A 13,748-nucleotide genomic window follows, 5' to 3' on the forward strand; every position below is an offset into this window, starting at 1 on the left:
CCCAGCGAGCCAACCCCCACCCAGCGAGCTCACCCCCACCCAGCGACCCCACACAACGAGCTCACCCCCACCCAGCGAGCTCACCCCCACCCAGCGAGATCACCCCCACCCAGCGAGCTCACCCCCACCCAGCGAGATCACCCCCACCCAGCGAGATCACCCCCACCCAGCGAGCTCACCCCCACCCAGCGAGATCACCCCCACCCAGCGACCCCACCCAGCGAGCTCACCCCCACCCAGCGACCCCACCCAGCGAGCTCACCCCCACCCAGCGAGCTCACCCCCACCCAGCGAGCTCACCCCCACCCAGCAAGATCACCCCCACCCAGCGAGCTCACCCCCACCCAGCGAGCTTACCCCCACCCAGCGACCCCACCCAGCGAGCTCACCCCCACCCAGCAAGCTCACCCCCACCCAGCGAGATCACCCCCACCCAGCGAGCTCACCCCCACCCAGCGAGCTCACCCCCACCCAGCGAGATCACCCCCACCCAGCGAGCTCACCCCCACCCAGCGAGATCACCCCCACCCAGCGAGATCACCCCCACCCAGCGAGCTCACCCCCACCCAGCGAGATCACCCCCACCCAGCGACCCCACCCAGCGAGCTCACCCCCACCCAGCGAGCTCACCCCCACCCAGCGAGCTCACCCCCACCCAGCGAGCTCACCCCCACCCAGCGACCCCACCCAGCGAGCTCACCCCCACCCAGCGAACTCACCCCTACCCAGCGAGCTCACCCCCACCCAGCGAGCTCACCCCCACCCAGCGACCCCACCCAGCGAGTTCACCCCCACACAGCGAGATCACCCCCACCCAGCGAGCTCACCCCCACCCAGCGAGATTACCCCCACCCAGCGACCCCACCCAGCGAGCTCACCCCCACCCAGCGAGATCACCCCCACCCAGCGAGATCACCCCACCCAGCGACCCCACCCAGCGAGATCACCCCCACCCAGCGAGCTCACCCCCACCCAGCGAGCTCACCCCCACCCAGCAAGCTCACCCCCACCCAGCGAGATCACCCCACCCAGCGAGATCACCCCCACCCAGCGACCCCACCCAGCGAGCTCACCCCCACCCAGCGACCCCACCCAGCGAGCTCACCCCCACCCAGCGAGATCACCCCCACCCAGCGAGCTCACCCCCACCCAGCGACCCCACCCAGCGAGATCACCCCCACCCAGCGACCCCACCCAGCGAGCTCACCCCCACCCAGCGAGATCACCCCCACCCAGCGACCCCACCCAGCGAGCTCGCCCCCACCCAGCGAGATCACCCCCACCCAGCGACCCCACCCAGCGAGCTCACCCCACCCAGCGAGCTCACCCCCACCCAGCGAGCTCACCCCCACCCAGCGACATCACCCCCACCCAGCGAGATCACCCTCACCCAGCGAGATCCCCCCACCCAGCGAGCTCACCCCCACCCAGCGAGCTCACCCCACCCAGCGAGCTCACCCCCACCCAGCGAGCTCACCCCCACCCAGCGACATCACCCCCACCCAGCGAGCTCACCCCTACCCAGCGAGCTCACCCCTACCCAGCGAGCTCACCCCCACCCAGCGAGCTCACCCCTACCCAGCGAGCTCACCCCTACCCAGCGAGATCACCCCCACCCAGCGAGATCACCCCCGCCCAGCGACCCCACCCAGCGAGCTCACCCCCACCCAGCGAGCTCACCCCCACCCAGCAAGCTCACCCCCACCCAGCGAGCTTACCCCCACCCAGCGACCCCACCCAGCGAGCTCACCCCCACCCAGCGAGATCACCCTCACCCAGCGAGATCACCCCCACCCAGCGAGATCACCCCCACCCAGCGAGCTCACCCCCACCCAGCGAGCTCACCCCCACCCAGCGAGCTCACCCCCACCCAGCGAGCTCAACCCCACCCAGCGAGCTCACCCCCACCCAGCGACCCCACCCAGCGAGCTCACCCCCACCCAGCGAGATCACCCCCACCCAGCGACCCCACCCAGCGAGCTCACCCCCACCCAGCGACCCCACCCAGCGAGCTCACCCCCACCCAGCGAGCTCACCCCCACCCAGCGAGCTCACCCCCACCCAGCGAGATCACCCCCACCCAGCGACCCCACCCAGCGAGCTCACCCCCACCCAGCGACCCCACCCAGCGAGCTCACCCCCACCCAGCGAGCTTACCCCCACCCAGCGAGCTCACCTCCACCCAGCGAGCTCACCCCCACCCAGCGACCCCACCCAGCGAGCTCACCCCCACCCAGCGACCCCACCCAGCGAGCTCACCCCCACCCAGCGACCCCACCCAGCGAGATCACCCCCACCCAGCGAGCTCACCCCACCCAGCGAGCTCACCCACACCCAGCGAGCTCACCCCCACCCAGCGAGTTCAATCCCACCCAGCGAGCTCACTCCCACCCAGCGACCCCACCCAGCGAGCTCACCCCCACCCAGCGAGCTCACCCCCACCCAGCGGGCTCACCCCCACCCAGCGAGCTCACCCCCACCCAGCGAGCTCACCCCCACCCAGCGAGCTCACCCCCACCCAGCGAGATCACCCCCACCCAGCGAGCTCACCGCCACCCAGCGAGATCACCCCCACCCAGCGAGCTCACCCCCACCCAGCGAGCTCACCCCCACCCAGCGAGCTCACCCAGCGAGCTCACCCCCACCCAGCGAGCTCACCCCCACCCAGCGAGCTCACCCCCACCCAGCGAGCTCACCCCCACCCAGCGAGATCACCCCCGCCCAGCGAGCTCACCCCCACCCAGCGAGATCACCCCCACCCAGCGAGCTCACCCCCACCCAGCGAGATCACCCCCACCCAGCGACCCCACCCAGCGAGCTCACCCCCACCCAGCGAGCTCACCCCCACCCAGCGACCCCACCCAGCGAGCTCACCCCCACCCAGCGAGCTCACCCCCACCCAGCGAGCTTACCCCCACCCAGCGAGCTCACCCCCACCCAGCGAGATCACCCCCACCCAGCGACCCCACCCAGCGAGTTCACCCCCACACAGCGAGATCACCCCCACCCAGCGAGCTCACCCCCACCCAGCGAGCTCACCCCCACCCAGCGAGCTCACCCCCACCCAGCGAGCTCACCCCCACCCAGCGACATCACCCCCACCCAGCGATCTCACCCCCACCCAGCGAGCTCACCCCCACCCAGCGAGTTCACCCCCACCCAGCGAGCCAACCCCCACCCAGCGAGATCACCCTCACCCAGCGAGATCACCCCCACCCAGCGAGATCACCCCCACCCAGCGAGCTCACCCCCACCCAGCGACCCCACCCAGCGAGCTCACCCCCACCCAGCGAGCTCACCCCCACCCAGCGAGCTCACCCCCACCCAGCGAGCTCACCCCCACCCAGCGAGATCACCCCCACCCAGCGACCCCACCCAGCGAGCTCACCCCCACCCAGCGAGCTCACCCCCACCCAGCGACCCCACCCAGCGAGCTCACCCCCACCCAGCAAGCTCACCCCCACCCAGCGAGCTTACCCCCACCCAGCGACCCCACCCAGCGAGTTCACCCCCACCCAGCGAGATCACCCCCACCCAGCGAGCTCACCCCCACCCAGCGAGTTCACTCCCACCCAGCGAGCCAACCCCCACCCAGCGAGATCACCCTCACCCAGCGAGATCACCCCCACCCAGCGAGCTCACCCCCACCCAGCGAGCTCACCCCCACCCAGCGAGCTCAACCCCACCCAGCGAGCTCACCCCCACCCAGCGACCCCACCCAGCGAGCTCACCCCCACCCAGCGAGATCATCCCCACCCAGCGAGATCACCCCCACCCAGCGAGCTCACCCCCACCCAGCGAGATCACCCCCACCCAGCGAGCTCACCCCCACCCAGCGAGATCACCCCCACCCAGCGAGCTCACCCCCACCCAGCGAGCTCACCCCCACCCAGCGAGCTCACCCCCACCCAGCGAGCTTACCCCCACCCAGCGACCCCACCCAGCGAGTTCACCCCCACCCAGCGAGATCACCCCCACCCAGCGAGCTCACCCCCACCCAGCGAGTTCACTCCCACCCAGCGAGCCAACCCCCACCCAGCGAGATCACCCTCACCCAGCGAGATCACCCCCACCCAGTGAGATCACCCCCACCCAGCGAGCTCACCCCCACCCAGCGAGCTCACCCCCACCCAGCGAGCTCACCCCCACCCAGCGAGCTCAACCCCACCCAGCGAGCTCACCCCCACCCAGCGACCCCACCCAGCGAGCTCACCCCCACCCAGCGAGATCATCCCCACCCAGCGAGATCACCCCCACCCAGCGAGCTCACCCCCACCCAGCGAGATCACCCCCACCCAGCGAGCTCACCCCCACCCAGCGAGCTCACCCCCACCCAGCGACCCCACCCAGCGAGCTCACCCCCACCCAGCGAGCTCACCCCCACCCAGCGACCCCACCCAGCGAGCCAACCCCCACCCAGCGAGCTCACCCCCACCCAGCGACCCCACCCAGCGACCCCACCCAGCGAGCCAACCCCCACCCAGCGAGCTCACCCCCACCCAGCGAGCTCACCCCCACCCAGCGAGCCAACCCCCACCCAGCGAGCTCACCCCCACCCAGCGAGATCACCCCCACCCAGCGAGCTCACCCCCACCCAGCGAGATCACCCCCACCCAGCGAGCTCACCCCCACCCAGCGAGATCACCCCCACCCAGCGAGCTCACCCCCACCCAGCGAGCTCACCCCCACCCAGCAAGATCACCCCCACCCAGCGAGCTTACCCCCACCCAGCGAGCTCACCCCCACCCAGCGAGCCAACCCCCACCCAGCGAGCTCACCTCCACCCAGCGAGCTCACCCCCACCCAGCGACCCCACCCAGCGAGCTCACCCCCACCCAGCGACCCCACCCAGCGAGCTCACCCCCACCCAGCGACCCCACCCAGCGAGATCACCCCCACCCAGCAAGATCACCCCCACCCAGCAAGATCACCCCCACCCAGCGAGCTCACCCCCACCCAGCGAGATCACCCCCACCCAGCGAGCTCACCCCCACCCAGCGACCCCACCCAGCGAGCTTACCCCCACCCAGCGAGCTCACCCCCACCCAGCGAGGTCACCCCCACCCAGCGAGCTCACCCCCACCCAGCGAGATCACCCCCACCCAGCGAGTTCACCCCCACCCAGCGAGATCACCCCCACCCAGCGAGATCACCCCCACCCAGCGACCCCACCCAGCGAGCTCACCCCCACCCAGCGAGCTCACCCCCACCCAGCGAGCTCACCCCCACCCAGCGAGATCACCCCCACCCAGCGACCCCACCCAGCGAGCTCACCCCCACCCAGCGACCCCACCCAGCGAGCTCACCCCCACCCAGCGACCCCACCCAGCGAGCTCACCCCCACCCAGCGAGATCACCCCCACCCAGCGATCCCACCCAGCGAGATCACCCCCACCCAGCGAGATCACCCCACCCAGCGAGCTCACCCCCACCCAGCGAGCTCACCCAGCGAGATCACCCCCGCCCAGCGAGATCACCCCCACCCAGCGAGATAACCCCCACCCAGCGACCCCACCCAGCGAGCTTACCCCCACCCAGCGGGCTCACCCCCACCCAGCGAGCTCACCCCCACCCAGCGAGCTCACCCCCACCCAGCGAGCTCACCCCCACCCAGCGAGATCACCCCCACCCAGCGAGATCACCCCCACCCGGCGAGATCACCCTCACCCAGCGAGATCACCCTCACCCAGCGAGATCACCCCCACCCAGCGAGCTCACCCCCACCCAGCGAGCTTACCCCCACCCAGCGGGCTCACCCCCACCCAGCGAGCTCACCCCCACCCAGCGGGCTCACCCCCACCCAGCGAGCTCACCCCCACCCAGCGAGATCACCCTCACCCAGCGAGCTCACCCCCACCCAGCGAGATCACCCCCACCCAGCGAGCTCACCCCCACCCAGCGAGCTTACCCCCACCCAGCGAGCTCACCCAGCGAGCTCACCCCCACCCAGCGAGCTCACCCCCACCCAGCGAGCTCAGCCCCACCCAGCGAGCTCACCCCCACCCAGCGAGATCACCCCCACCCAGCGAGCTCACCCCCACCCAGCGACCCCACCCAGCGAGCTCACCCCCACCCAGCGAGCTCACCCCCACCCAGCGAGCTCACCCCCACCCAGCGAGATCACCCCCACCCAGCGAGCTCACCCCCACCCAGCGAGCTCACCCCCACCCAGCGAGCTCACCCCCACCCAGCGAGCCAACCCCCACCCAGCGAGCTCACCCCCACCCAGCGACCCCACCCAGCGAGCTCACCCCCACCCAGCGGGCTCACCCCCACCCAGCGAGCTCACCCCCACCCAGCGACCCCACCCAGCGAGATCACCCCCACCCAGCAAGATCACCCCCACCCAGCGAGCTCACCCCCACCCAGCGAGATCACCCCCACCCAGCGAGATCACCCCCACCCAGCGAGCTCACCCCCACCCAGCGAGCTCACCCCTACCCAGCGAGATCACCCAGCGAGATCACCCCCACCCAGCGAGATCACCCAGCGAGATCACCCCCACCCAGCGAGATCACCCAGCGAGCTCACCCCACCCAGCGAGCTCACCCCACCCAGCGAGCTCACCCCCACCCAGCGAGCTCACCCCACCCAGCGAGCTCACCCCACCCAGCGAGCTCACCCCACCCAGCGAGCTCACCCCCACCCAGCGAGCTCACCCCCACCCAGCGGGCTCACCCCCACCCAGCGAGCTCACCCCCACCCAGCGAGCTCACCCCCACCCAGCGAGATCACCCCCACCCAGCGAGCTCACCGCCACCCAGCGAGCTCACCCCCACCCAGCGAGCTCACCCCCACCCAGCGAGCTCACCCCCACACAGCGAGCTCACCCCCACCCAGCGAGCTCAACCCCACCCAGCGAGATCACCCCCACCCAGCGAGCTCACCCCCACCCAGCGAGATCACCCCCACCCAGCGACCCCACCCAGCGAGCTCACCCCCACCCAGCGAGCTCACCCCCACCCAGCGACCCCACCCAGCGAGCTCACCCCCACCCAGCGAGCTCACCCCCACCCAGCGAGCTTACCCCCACCCAGCGAGCTCACCCCCACCCAGCGAGATCACCCCCACCCAGCGACCCCACCCAGCGAGTTCACCCCCACACAGCGAGATCACCCCCACCCAGCGAGATCACCCCCACCCAGCGAGCTCACCCCCACCCAGCGAGCTCACCCCCACCCAGCGAGCTCACCCCCACCCAGCGACCCCACCCAGCGACATCACCCCCACCCAGCGATCTCACCCCCACCCAGCGATCTCACCCCCACCCAGCGAGCTCACCCCCACCCAGCGAGATCACCCTCACCCAGCGAGATCCCCCCCACCCAGCGAGCTCACCCCCACCCAGCGACCCCACCCAGCGAGCTCACCCCCACCCAGCGAGCTCACCCCCACCCAGCGAGCTCACCCCCACCCAGCGACCCCACCCAGCGAGCTCACCCCCACCCAGCAAGCTCACCCCCACCCAGCGAGCTTACCCCCACCCAGCGACCCCACCCAGCGAGTTCACCCCCACCCAGCGAGATCACCCCCACCCAGCGAGCTCACCCCCACCCAGCGAGTTCACTCCCACCCAGCGAGCCAACCCCCACCCAGCGAGATCACCCTCACCCAGCGAGATCACCCCCACCCAGCGAGATCACCCCCACCCAGCGAGCTCACCCCCACCCAGCGAGCTCACCCCCACCCAGCGAGCCAACCCTCACCCGGCGAGCTCACCCCCACCCAGCGAGCTCAACCCCACCCAGCGAGCTCACCCCCACCCAGCGACCCCACCCAGCGAGCTCACCCCCACCCAGCGAGATCACCCCCACCCGGCGAGATCACCCTCACCCAGCGAGATCACCCCCACCCAGCGAGCTCACCCCCACCCAGCGAGCTTACCCCCACCCAGCGAGCTTACCCCCACCCAGCGGGCTCACCCCCACCCAGCGAGCTCACCCCCACCCAGCGAGATCACCCTCACCCAGCGAGCTCACCCCCACCCAGCGAGCTCACCCCCACCCAGCGAGATCACCCTCACCCAGCGAGCTCATCCCCACCCAGCGAGCTCACCCCCACCCAGCGAGATCACCCCCACCCAGCGAGCTCACCCCCACCCAGCGAGCTTACCCCCACCCAGCGAGATCACCCCCACCCAGCGACCCCACCCAGCGAGCTCACCCCCACCCAGCGAGCTCACCCCCACCCAGCGAGATCACCCCCACCCAGCGACCCCACCCAGCGAGCTCACCCCCACCCAGCGAGCTCACCCCCGCCCAGCAAGATCACCCCCACCCAGCAAGATCACCCCCACCCAGCGAGCTCACCCACACCCAGCGAGATCACCCCCACACAGCGAGCTCACCCCCACCCAGCGAGCTCAGCCCCACCCAGCGAGCTCACCCCCACCCAGCGAGATCACCCCCACCCAGCGAGCTCACCCCCACCCAGCGAGATCACCCCCACCCAGCGAGCTCACCCCCACCCAGCGAGCTCACCCCCACCCAGCGACCCCACCCAGCGAGCCAACCCCCACCCAGCGACCCCACACAACGAGCTCACCCCCACCCAGCGAGCTTACCCCCACCCAGCGAGCTCACCCCCGCCCAGCGACCCCACCCCCACCCAGCGAGCTCACCCCCACCCAGCGAGCTTACCCCCACCGAGCGACACCACCCAGCGAGCTCACCCCCACCCAGCGAGCTCACCCCCACCCAGCGAGATCACCCCCACCCAGCGAGCTCACCCCCACCCAGCGAGATCACCCCCACCCAGCGAGCTCACCCCCACCCAGCGAGATCACCCCCACCCAGCGACCCCACCCAGCGAGCTCACCCCCACCCAGCGACCCCACCCAGCGAGATCACCCCCACCCAGCAAGATCACCCCCACCCAGCGAGATCACCCCCACCCAGCGAGCTCACCCCCACCCAGCGAGCTCACCCACACCCAGCGAGCTCACCCACACCCAGCGAGCTCACCCCCACCCAGCGAGCTCACCTCCACCCAGCGAGCTCACCCCCACCCAGCGACCCCACCCAGCGAGCTCACCCCCACCCAGCGACCCCACCCAGCGAGATCACCCCCACCCAGCAAGATCACCCCCACCCAGCGAGATCACCCCCACCCAGCGAGCTCACCCCCACCCAGCGAGCTCACCCACACCCAGCGAGCTCACCCACACCCAGCGAGCTCACCCCCACCCAGCGAGATCACCCCCACCCAGCGAGATCACCCCCACCCAGCGAGCTCACCCCCACCCAGCGAGCTCACCCCCACCCAGCGAGCTTACCCCCACCCAGCGACCCCACCCAGCGAGCTTACCCCCACCCAGCGAGCTCACCCCCACCCAGCGAGCTCACCCCCACCCAGCGAGATCACCCCCACCCAGCGAGTTCACCCCCACCCAGCGAGATCACCCCCACCCAGCGAGCTCACCCCCACCCAGCGAGATCACCCCCACCCAGCGAGCTCACCCCCACCCAGCGAGCTCACCCCCACCCAGCGAGATCACCCCCACCCAGCGAGCTCACCCCCACCCAGCGAGATCACCCCCACCCAGCGACCCCACCCAGCGAGCTCACCCCCACCCAGCGAGCCAAACCCCACCCAGCGAGCTCACCCCCACCCAGCGAGATCACCCCCACCCAGCGAGCTCACCCCACCCAGCGAGCCAAACCCCACCCAGCGAGCTCACCCCCACCCAGCGAGATCACCCCCACCCAGCGAGATCACCCCCACCCAGCGAGCCAACCCCCACCCAGCGAGATCACCCCCACCCAGCGAGATCACCCCCACCCAGCGACCCCACCCAGCGAGATCACCCCCACCCAGCGAGCTCACCCCCACCCAGCGAGATCACCCCCACCCTGCGAGATCACCCCACCCAGCGAGCTCACCCCCACCCAGCGAGCTCACCCCCACCCAGCGAGCTCGCCCCCACCCAGCGAGATCACCCCCACCCAGCGAGCTCACCCCCACCCAGCGAGATCACCCCCACCCAGCGAGATCACCCCACCCAGCGAGCTCACCCCCACCCAGCGAGCTCACCCCCACCCAGCTTGCTCCCGCCATCGTTGCTGCACACCACTCCGCAGCGAACCCGAGCTCTCGGGCGGACTGCAGCTCGTTCCTTTTCGTGCCCTATTCTTGAGTTGGGTTTTTGACGTGCTCTAATTACCACGACTTAACCCCAAAACCGGTGGAAAGGACCCAAAACACGAATGCTCTGGGGAGCCACCCCCTGCCTGACCCATACCTCACGGCACGAGCGCAGGTCCCCCGAGAGAGACATTGTTAATCAGTCGGGGAATCGAGGGTCACGGGGATAAGGGGGAAATTGGGGTTGAAGATTATCATGTCAGAACAGTCTTGATCTCATTGACTGGCGAGCAGGCTCATGCCAAAGCCATAGAGCATCGCGAAGGGGTACAGATGAGGTGTGAATGGTTTCCAGAGATTCTAACTTAAGGCAGCATAGAGCGGTGAGATAAAAGGGATAGTATTGTGCTGCAGCTTGAGGTACACATTGCCCATTTGAATGGAGTACGGGTAGCATCGGACAAGCAATGCCACCCAGAGACGGCAAAATTACGTTCATTGTCCATTCTGCAGGTCGCTTGCTAATCTGCCCCATTGTCTGCCCTTGAGCCAGAAACAGACCATTCAGCCCCTCGAGCTGGCACTGACATTCAGTCTGCTCATGGCTGGTTGGACACGTCAGTGCCTTTTATACAACCACTATCCCCATAACCCTTTACCTTATTGTGAATCTGTCAATCTCTGCTTTGAACACACTCAGTAACTGAGTTTCCGCAGCCTCCGGATAGAGAATCCCGAAGATCCACAACCCTCCGTGTGAAGACATTTCACCTCGTCGCCACACTAAGTGGCTGCCCCCCGATTCTGAGGTTGTGCCTCCTGGTTCCAGACTCCCCGACCGAGGGCAACATCTTACCCACCTCAACCCTGTCTGCTTCTTTCAGTATTTTGTCGGTTTCAATCAGACCCGCTCTCATTCTTTGGAATTCTGGAGGACACAGTTCTTTGAGAAGGTGACACAGGCTGAGGCTCTCCGTGCTCTCTTTATAAGACAGCCCCACCATCCCCGTGTGACACCACCCACCGGAGGCACAGCGGGGGTGGGCGATGATGTTGGGATGAGGGCTCACCGTCCCGTTGCGCGACCGTGCAGACACAATTCTGGCCCTGGTGCCTTTGCGCGGTTTCTAAACATCTGTTGTCTCGTGCAGATTCTGATGACCTCCAGACCCACCTCCTCCTGTCCCCTCATGAGCCAGTGGATGTCAGAGATTACATGGACTTGGAAACCAGGCTTTAAGCGGGAAGATTTGCTGAATGGAACACTGCAATGTGGGGAATCTACCCCAGCGGAGGAGAGCTGATGAACACAACTGGGAATACAACAAGGACAGCTTTATTGTAACTGATAGAAAAACAAATTAAAAATGAACCACAAACGCTGATCAATAGTTTCCACTTCTAGTCGAGGGGATGTCTTTGTCCAGTAAACATTATGCACCAGAAGACAGAAAGGTAGATGTTGCGACCACCGAGCAGGTCACATAGCCTCCGTGGAAAGAATGACTTGAAATAATCCACCTGATTTGGAGTGCTTTCCCCCAGCGCAACCCCAGCATCGTTGGTGGAGAGAAACAGGGTTAGCCTCGAGTCCACAGTGACTCTCCTTCGGGACTGGAGGGACGTAGCGATGGGGTTAACACGGCTGACTATAGAGGGGCTCGGGAGGGGTGGGGGGAGTCGAGGAGAACAAAAGGGAAGGTCAGGGATTGGTTAGAGTGCAGGCAGCGATGACGTACCAAAGGTGCAATGGAAGAAAAGGCAAAGGGAGTGGGAATAGTTGTGCTAAAGAAGCCTAGCGTTGGTCTAGAGTAGGTGTCAATGGCAGTACAAAGGTTAGCACTCTCTGAAAGCAAAGTGGAACCCTGGGAATTGCTGGGAAAATAAGTTGAAATGGAGGACGGAGTTCTGACATTGTACAATTCAATATTGACATCTGTCCAGTGGAAAATCAGAAGACAGGGTTGATTTTCCAGCTTGCATTAGGATAGAATTAATAGGTTAGACTGAGGTTAAAATTAATCCTCTTTCTCTCCTCTCAAATGTTGTCTCAACTGCAGACCATACGACACCAGGAACCGAAGTCGGCCACTCGGGAGTCTGCTCCCCCATTCAGTGAGATCACGACGGATGTGATAATCCTCAACTCCACTTTCCCCCCTTATCCCCGTGTTAGAGGTGAAAATATTCACACGCAGGCCTTTTGGTTGAGTAAAGAAGCAGTTTATTATATCAGAATTGTGGCAGAAAGGCCTGAGGCTCCGCAGCCTTTAGACAGCACTCTCTCTCACTCGAGCTAAGGTTCACACGGGTTAATGTGCAGACTCGAAAGCGAAATCCGTTTGTAATCTCATTTACATACAGCCAATCACCTTTATTTGCGTCACAATTCATTACGTGCCACTAATTAGTCCTCCATTATCTCAGTCCATGCCACAAATGGTTATTAGTTTGTAATCTACGGCCTTTTCCTGTTGTTGCTAATTCTTCAGCTTGCGGCTAGCTGGGCAGAGCAGGGATATCTCGAGGCATTCAGACCTTGGGCAAAGTTTGTTAATAGTCTTTGTCTCTGAGTACGCACCTGGCGATGAGTCATTTGTTTTGCACACAAGGCTGTTATCCCAGTAGCAGACACAGAAAGTACATCGGACTGCAGAGTTAGATATAATTTGCAACACAGTTAAGAACGTTATATATTGGAAAAAGCAGGATTTCCCACCATGTCCCACAGTCATATCCCCTCCAACATCCCCTCCTCTTGGTCCTGGAAAACGTTTACTGAATCCCAGATGAGCACAATGATTCGATACGAGGGCTGCAGGGTACGTTTAACACGACCTTTGGGGCAGGTAACCTCCCAGATGTTCCGTACGTACACCGTGCATGTGATTCAAAGATCACCCCTCAAATGAACCCATGTATGTCACATTTAATGCCTCCATATCGATCATAGCAGTTTTCAAGTCAGCTCATCTGACAGTCCCACACTCTCTGCCACTAACTTTCACTCTGAAGTAGATCCTCTGGGTTTTTTTTTTCAAAGCATGGATTTTTTTTTCGGTAACTGGTGTAAAGCTGAACCGATCGAGCCATCTTGAGTCTTCGTTCCCTCAGAGTTTCTGCAGGATATGGGACCATCTCTGGCTCTTAAAATCCTAACTCAAATGATCCTTGCCAGGCCTATAGTGGTGGGCCTAAGGGGTACAAAAATTATAGCGATAGGATGTTGCAGTGGCGGAGACGCTATATTTTCCTTTTCCTCCTGCGTGAAGGCAGGTGTAATCTCTACGACGCAACCATGAGCTCTGATTATCCCACATTCGTCCAGCTCTCCCTGTCCCACTGGGCGGAGGCACACAGTAATGTCCCCTTTCTCTTTACACCCCGTGAGGGAGATCCCATATATTAGTCCTGTGTATAGCAGAGGTCACGGTGAGATAGTACCTGAGGGAAGTGTTAGCCCGGAAGATTCCAGTGTTCTGAGGGTATGGCTCTGAGTCCGGTGTGATGCTATGGATCATCAGGACCATCTCTACCCCCGTTATCTCGTCCATTTTACAGTCGGGGATCGCTGAGTATGCTCTGGTTACTCCCTTCAGAGTACGGTTGTCCAGCGTCCCTTGCCATTTGGCTAGCTTAGCCAGTTGCGACTGTCTATTCAACCA

General features: G+C 65.5%; 1 protein-coding gene across 1 annotated transcript in view; it reads left to right on the forward strand.

The window, feature by feature from the left end:
- Positions 1-11,468, forward strand: part of LOC140411554 (uncharacterized) — a 245,207-nt gene extending 233,739 nt beyond the window's left edge. The window contains exon 13 of the mRNA XM_072500635.1: positions 11,235-11,468. Within this exon, the coding sequence (XP_072356736.1) occupies positions 11,235-11,323 (89 nt within the window). The 3' untranslated portion in view covers positions 11,324-11,468. The remainder of the gene's footprint in view (positions 1-11,234) is intronic.
- Positions 11,469-13,748: the final 2,280 nt, after the last annotated feature.

Source organism: Scyliorhinus torazame, chromosome 4 (genome assembly GCF_047496885.1).
Source record: "Scyliorhinus torazame isolate Kashiwa2021f chromosome 4, sScyTor2.1, whole genome shotgun sequence".
NCBI classification, from domain to species: Eukaryota; Metazoa; Chordata; class Chondrichthyes; order Carcharhiniformes; family Scyliorhinidae; genus Scyliorhinus; species Scyliorhinus torazame.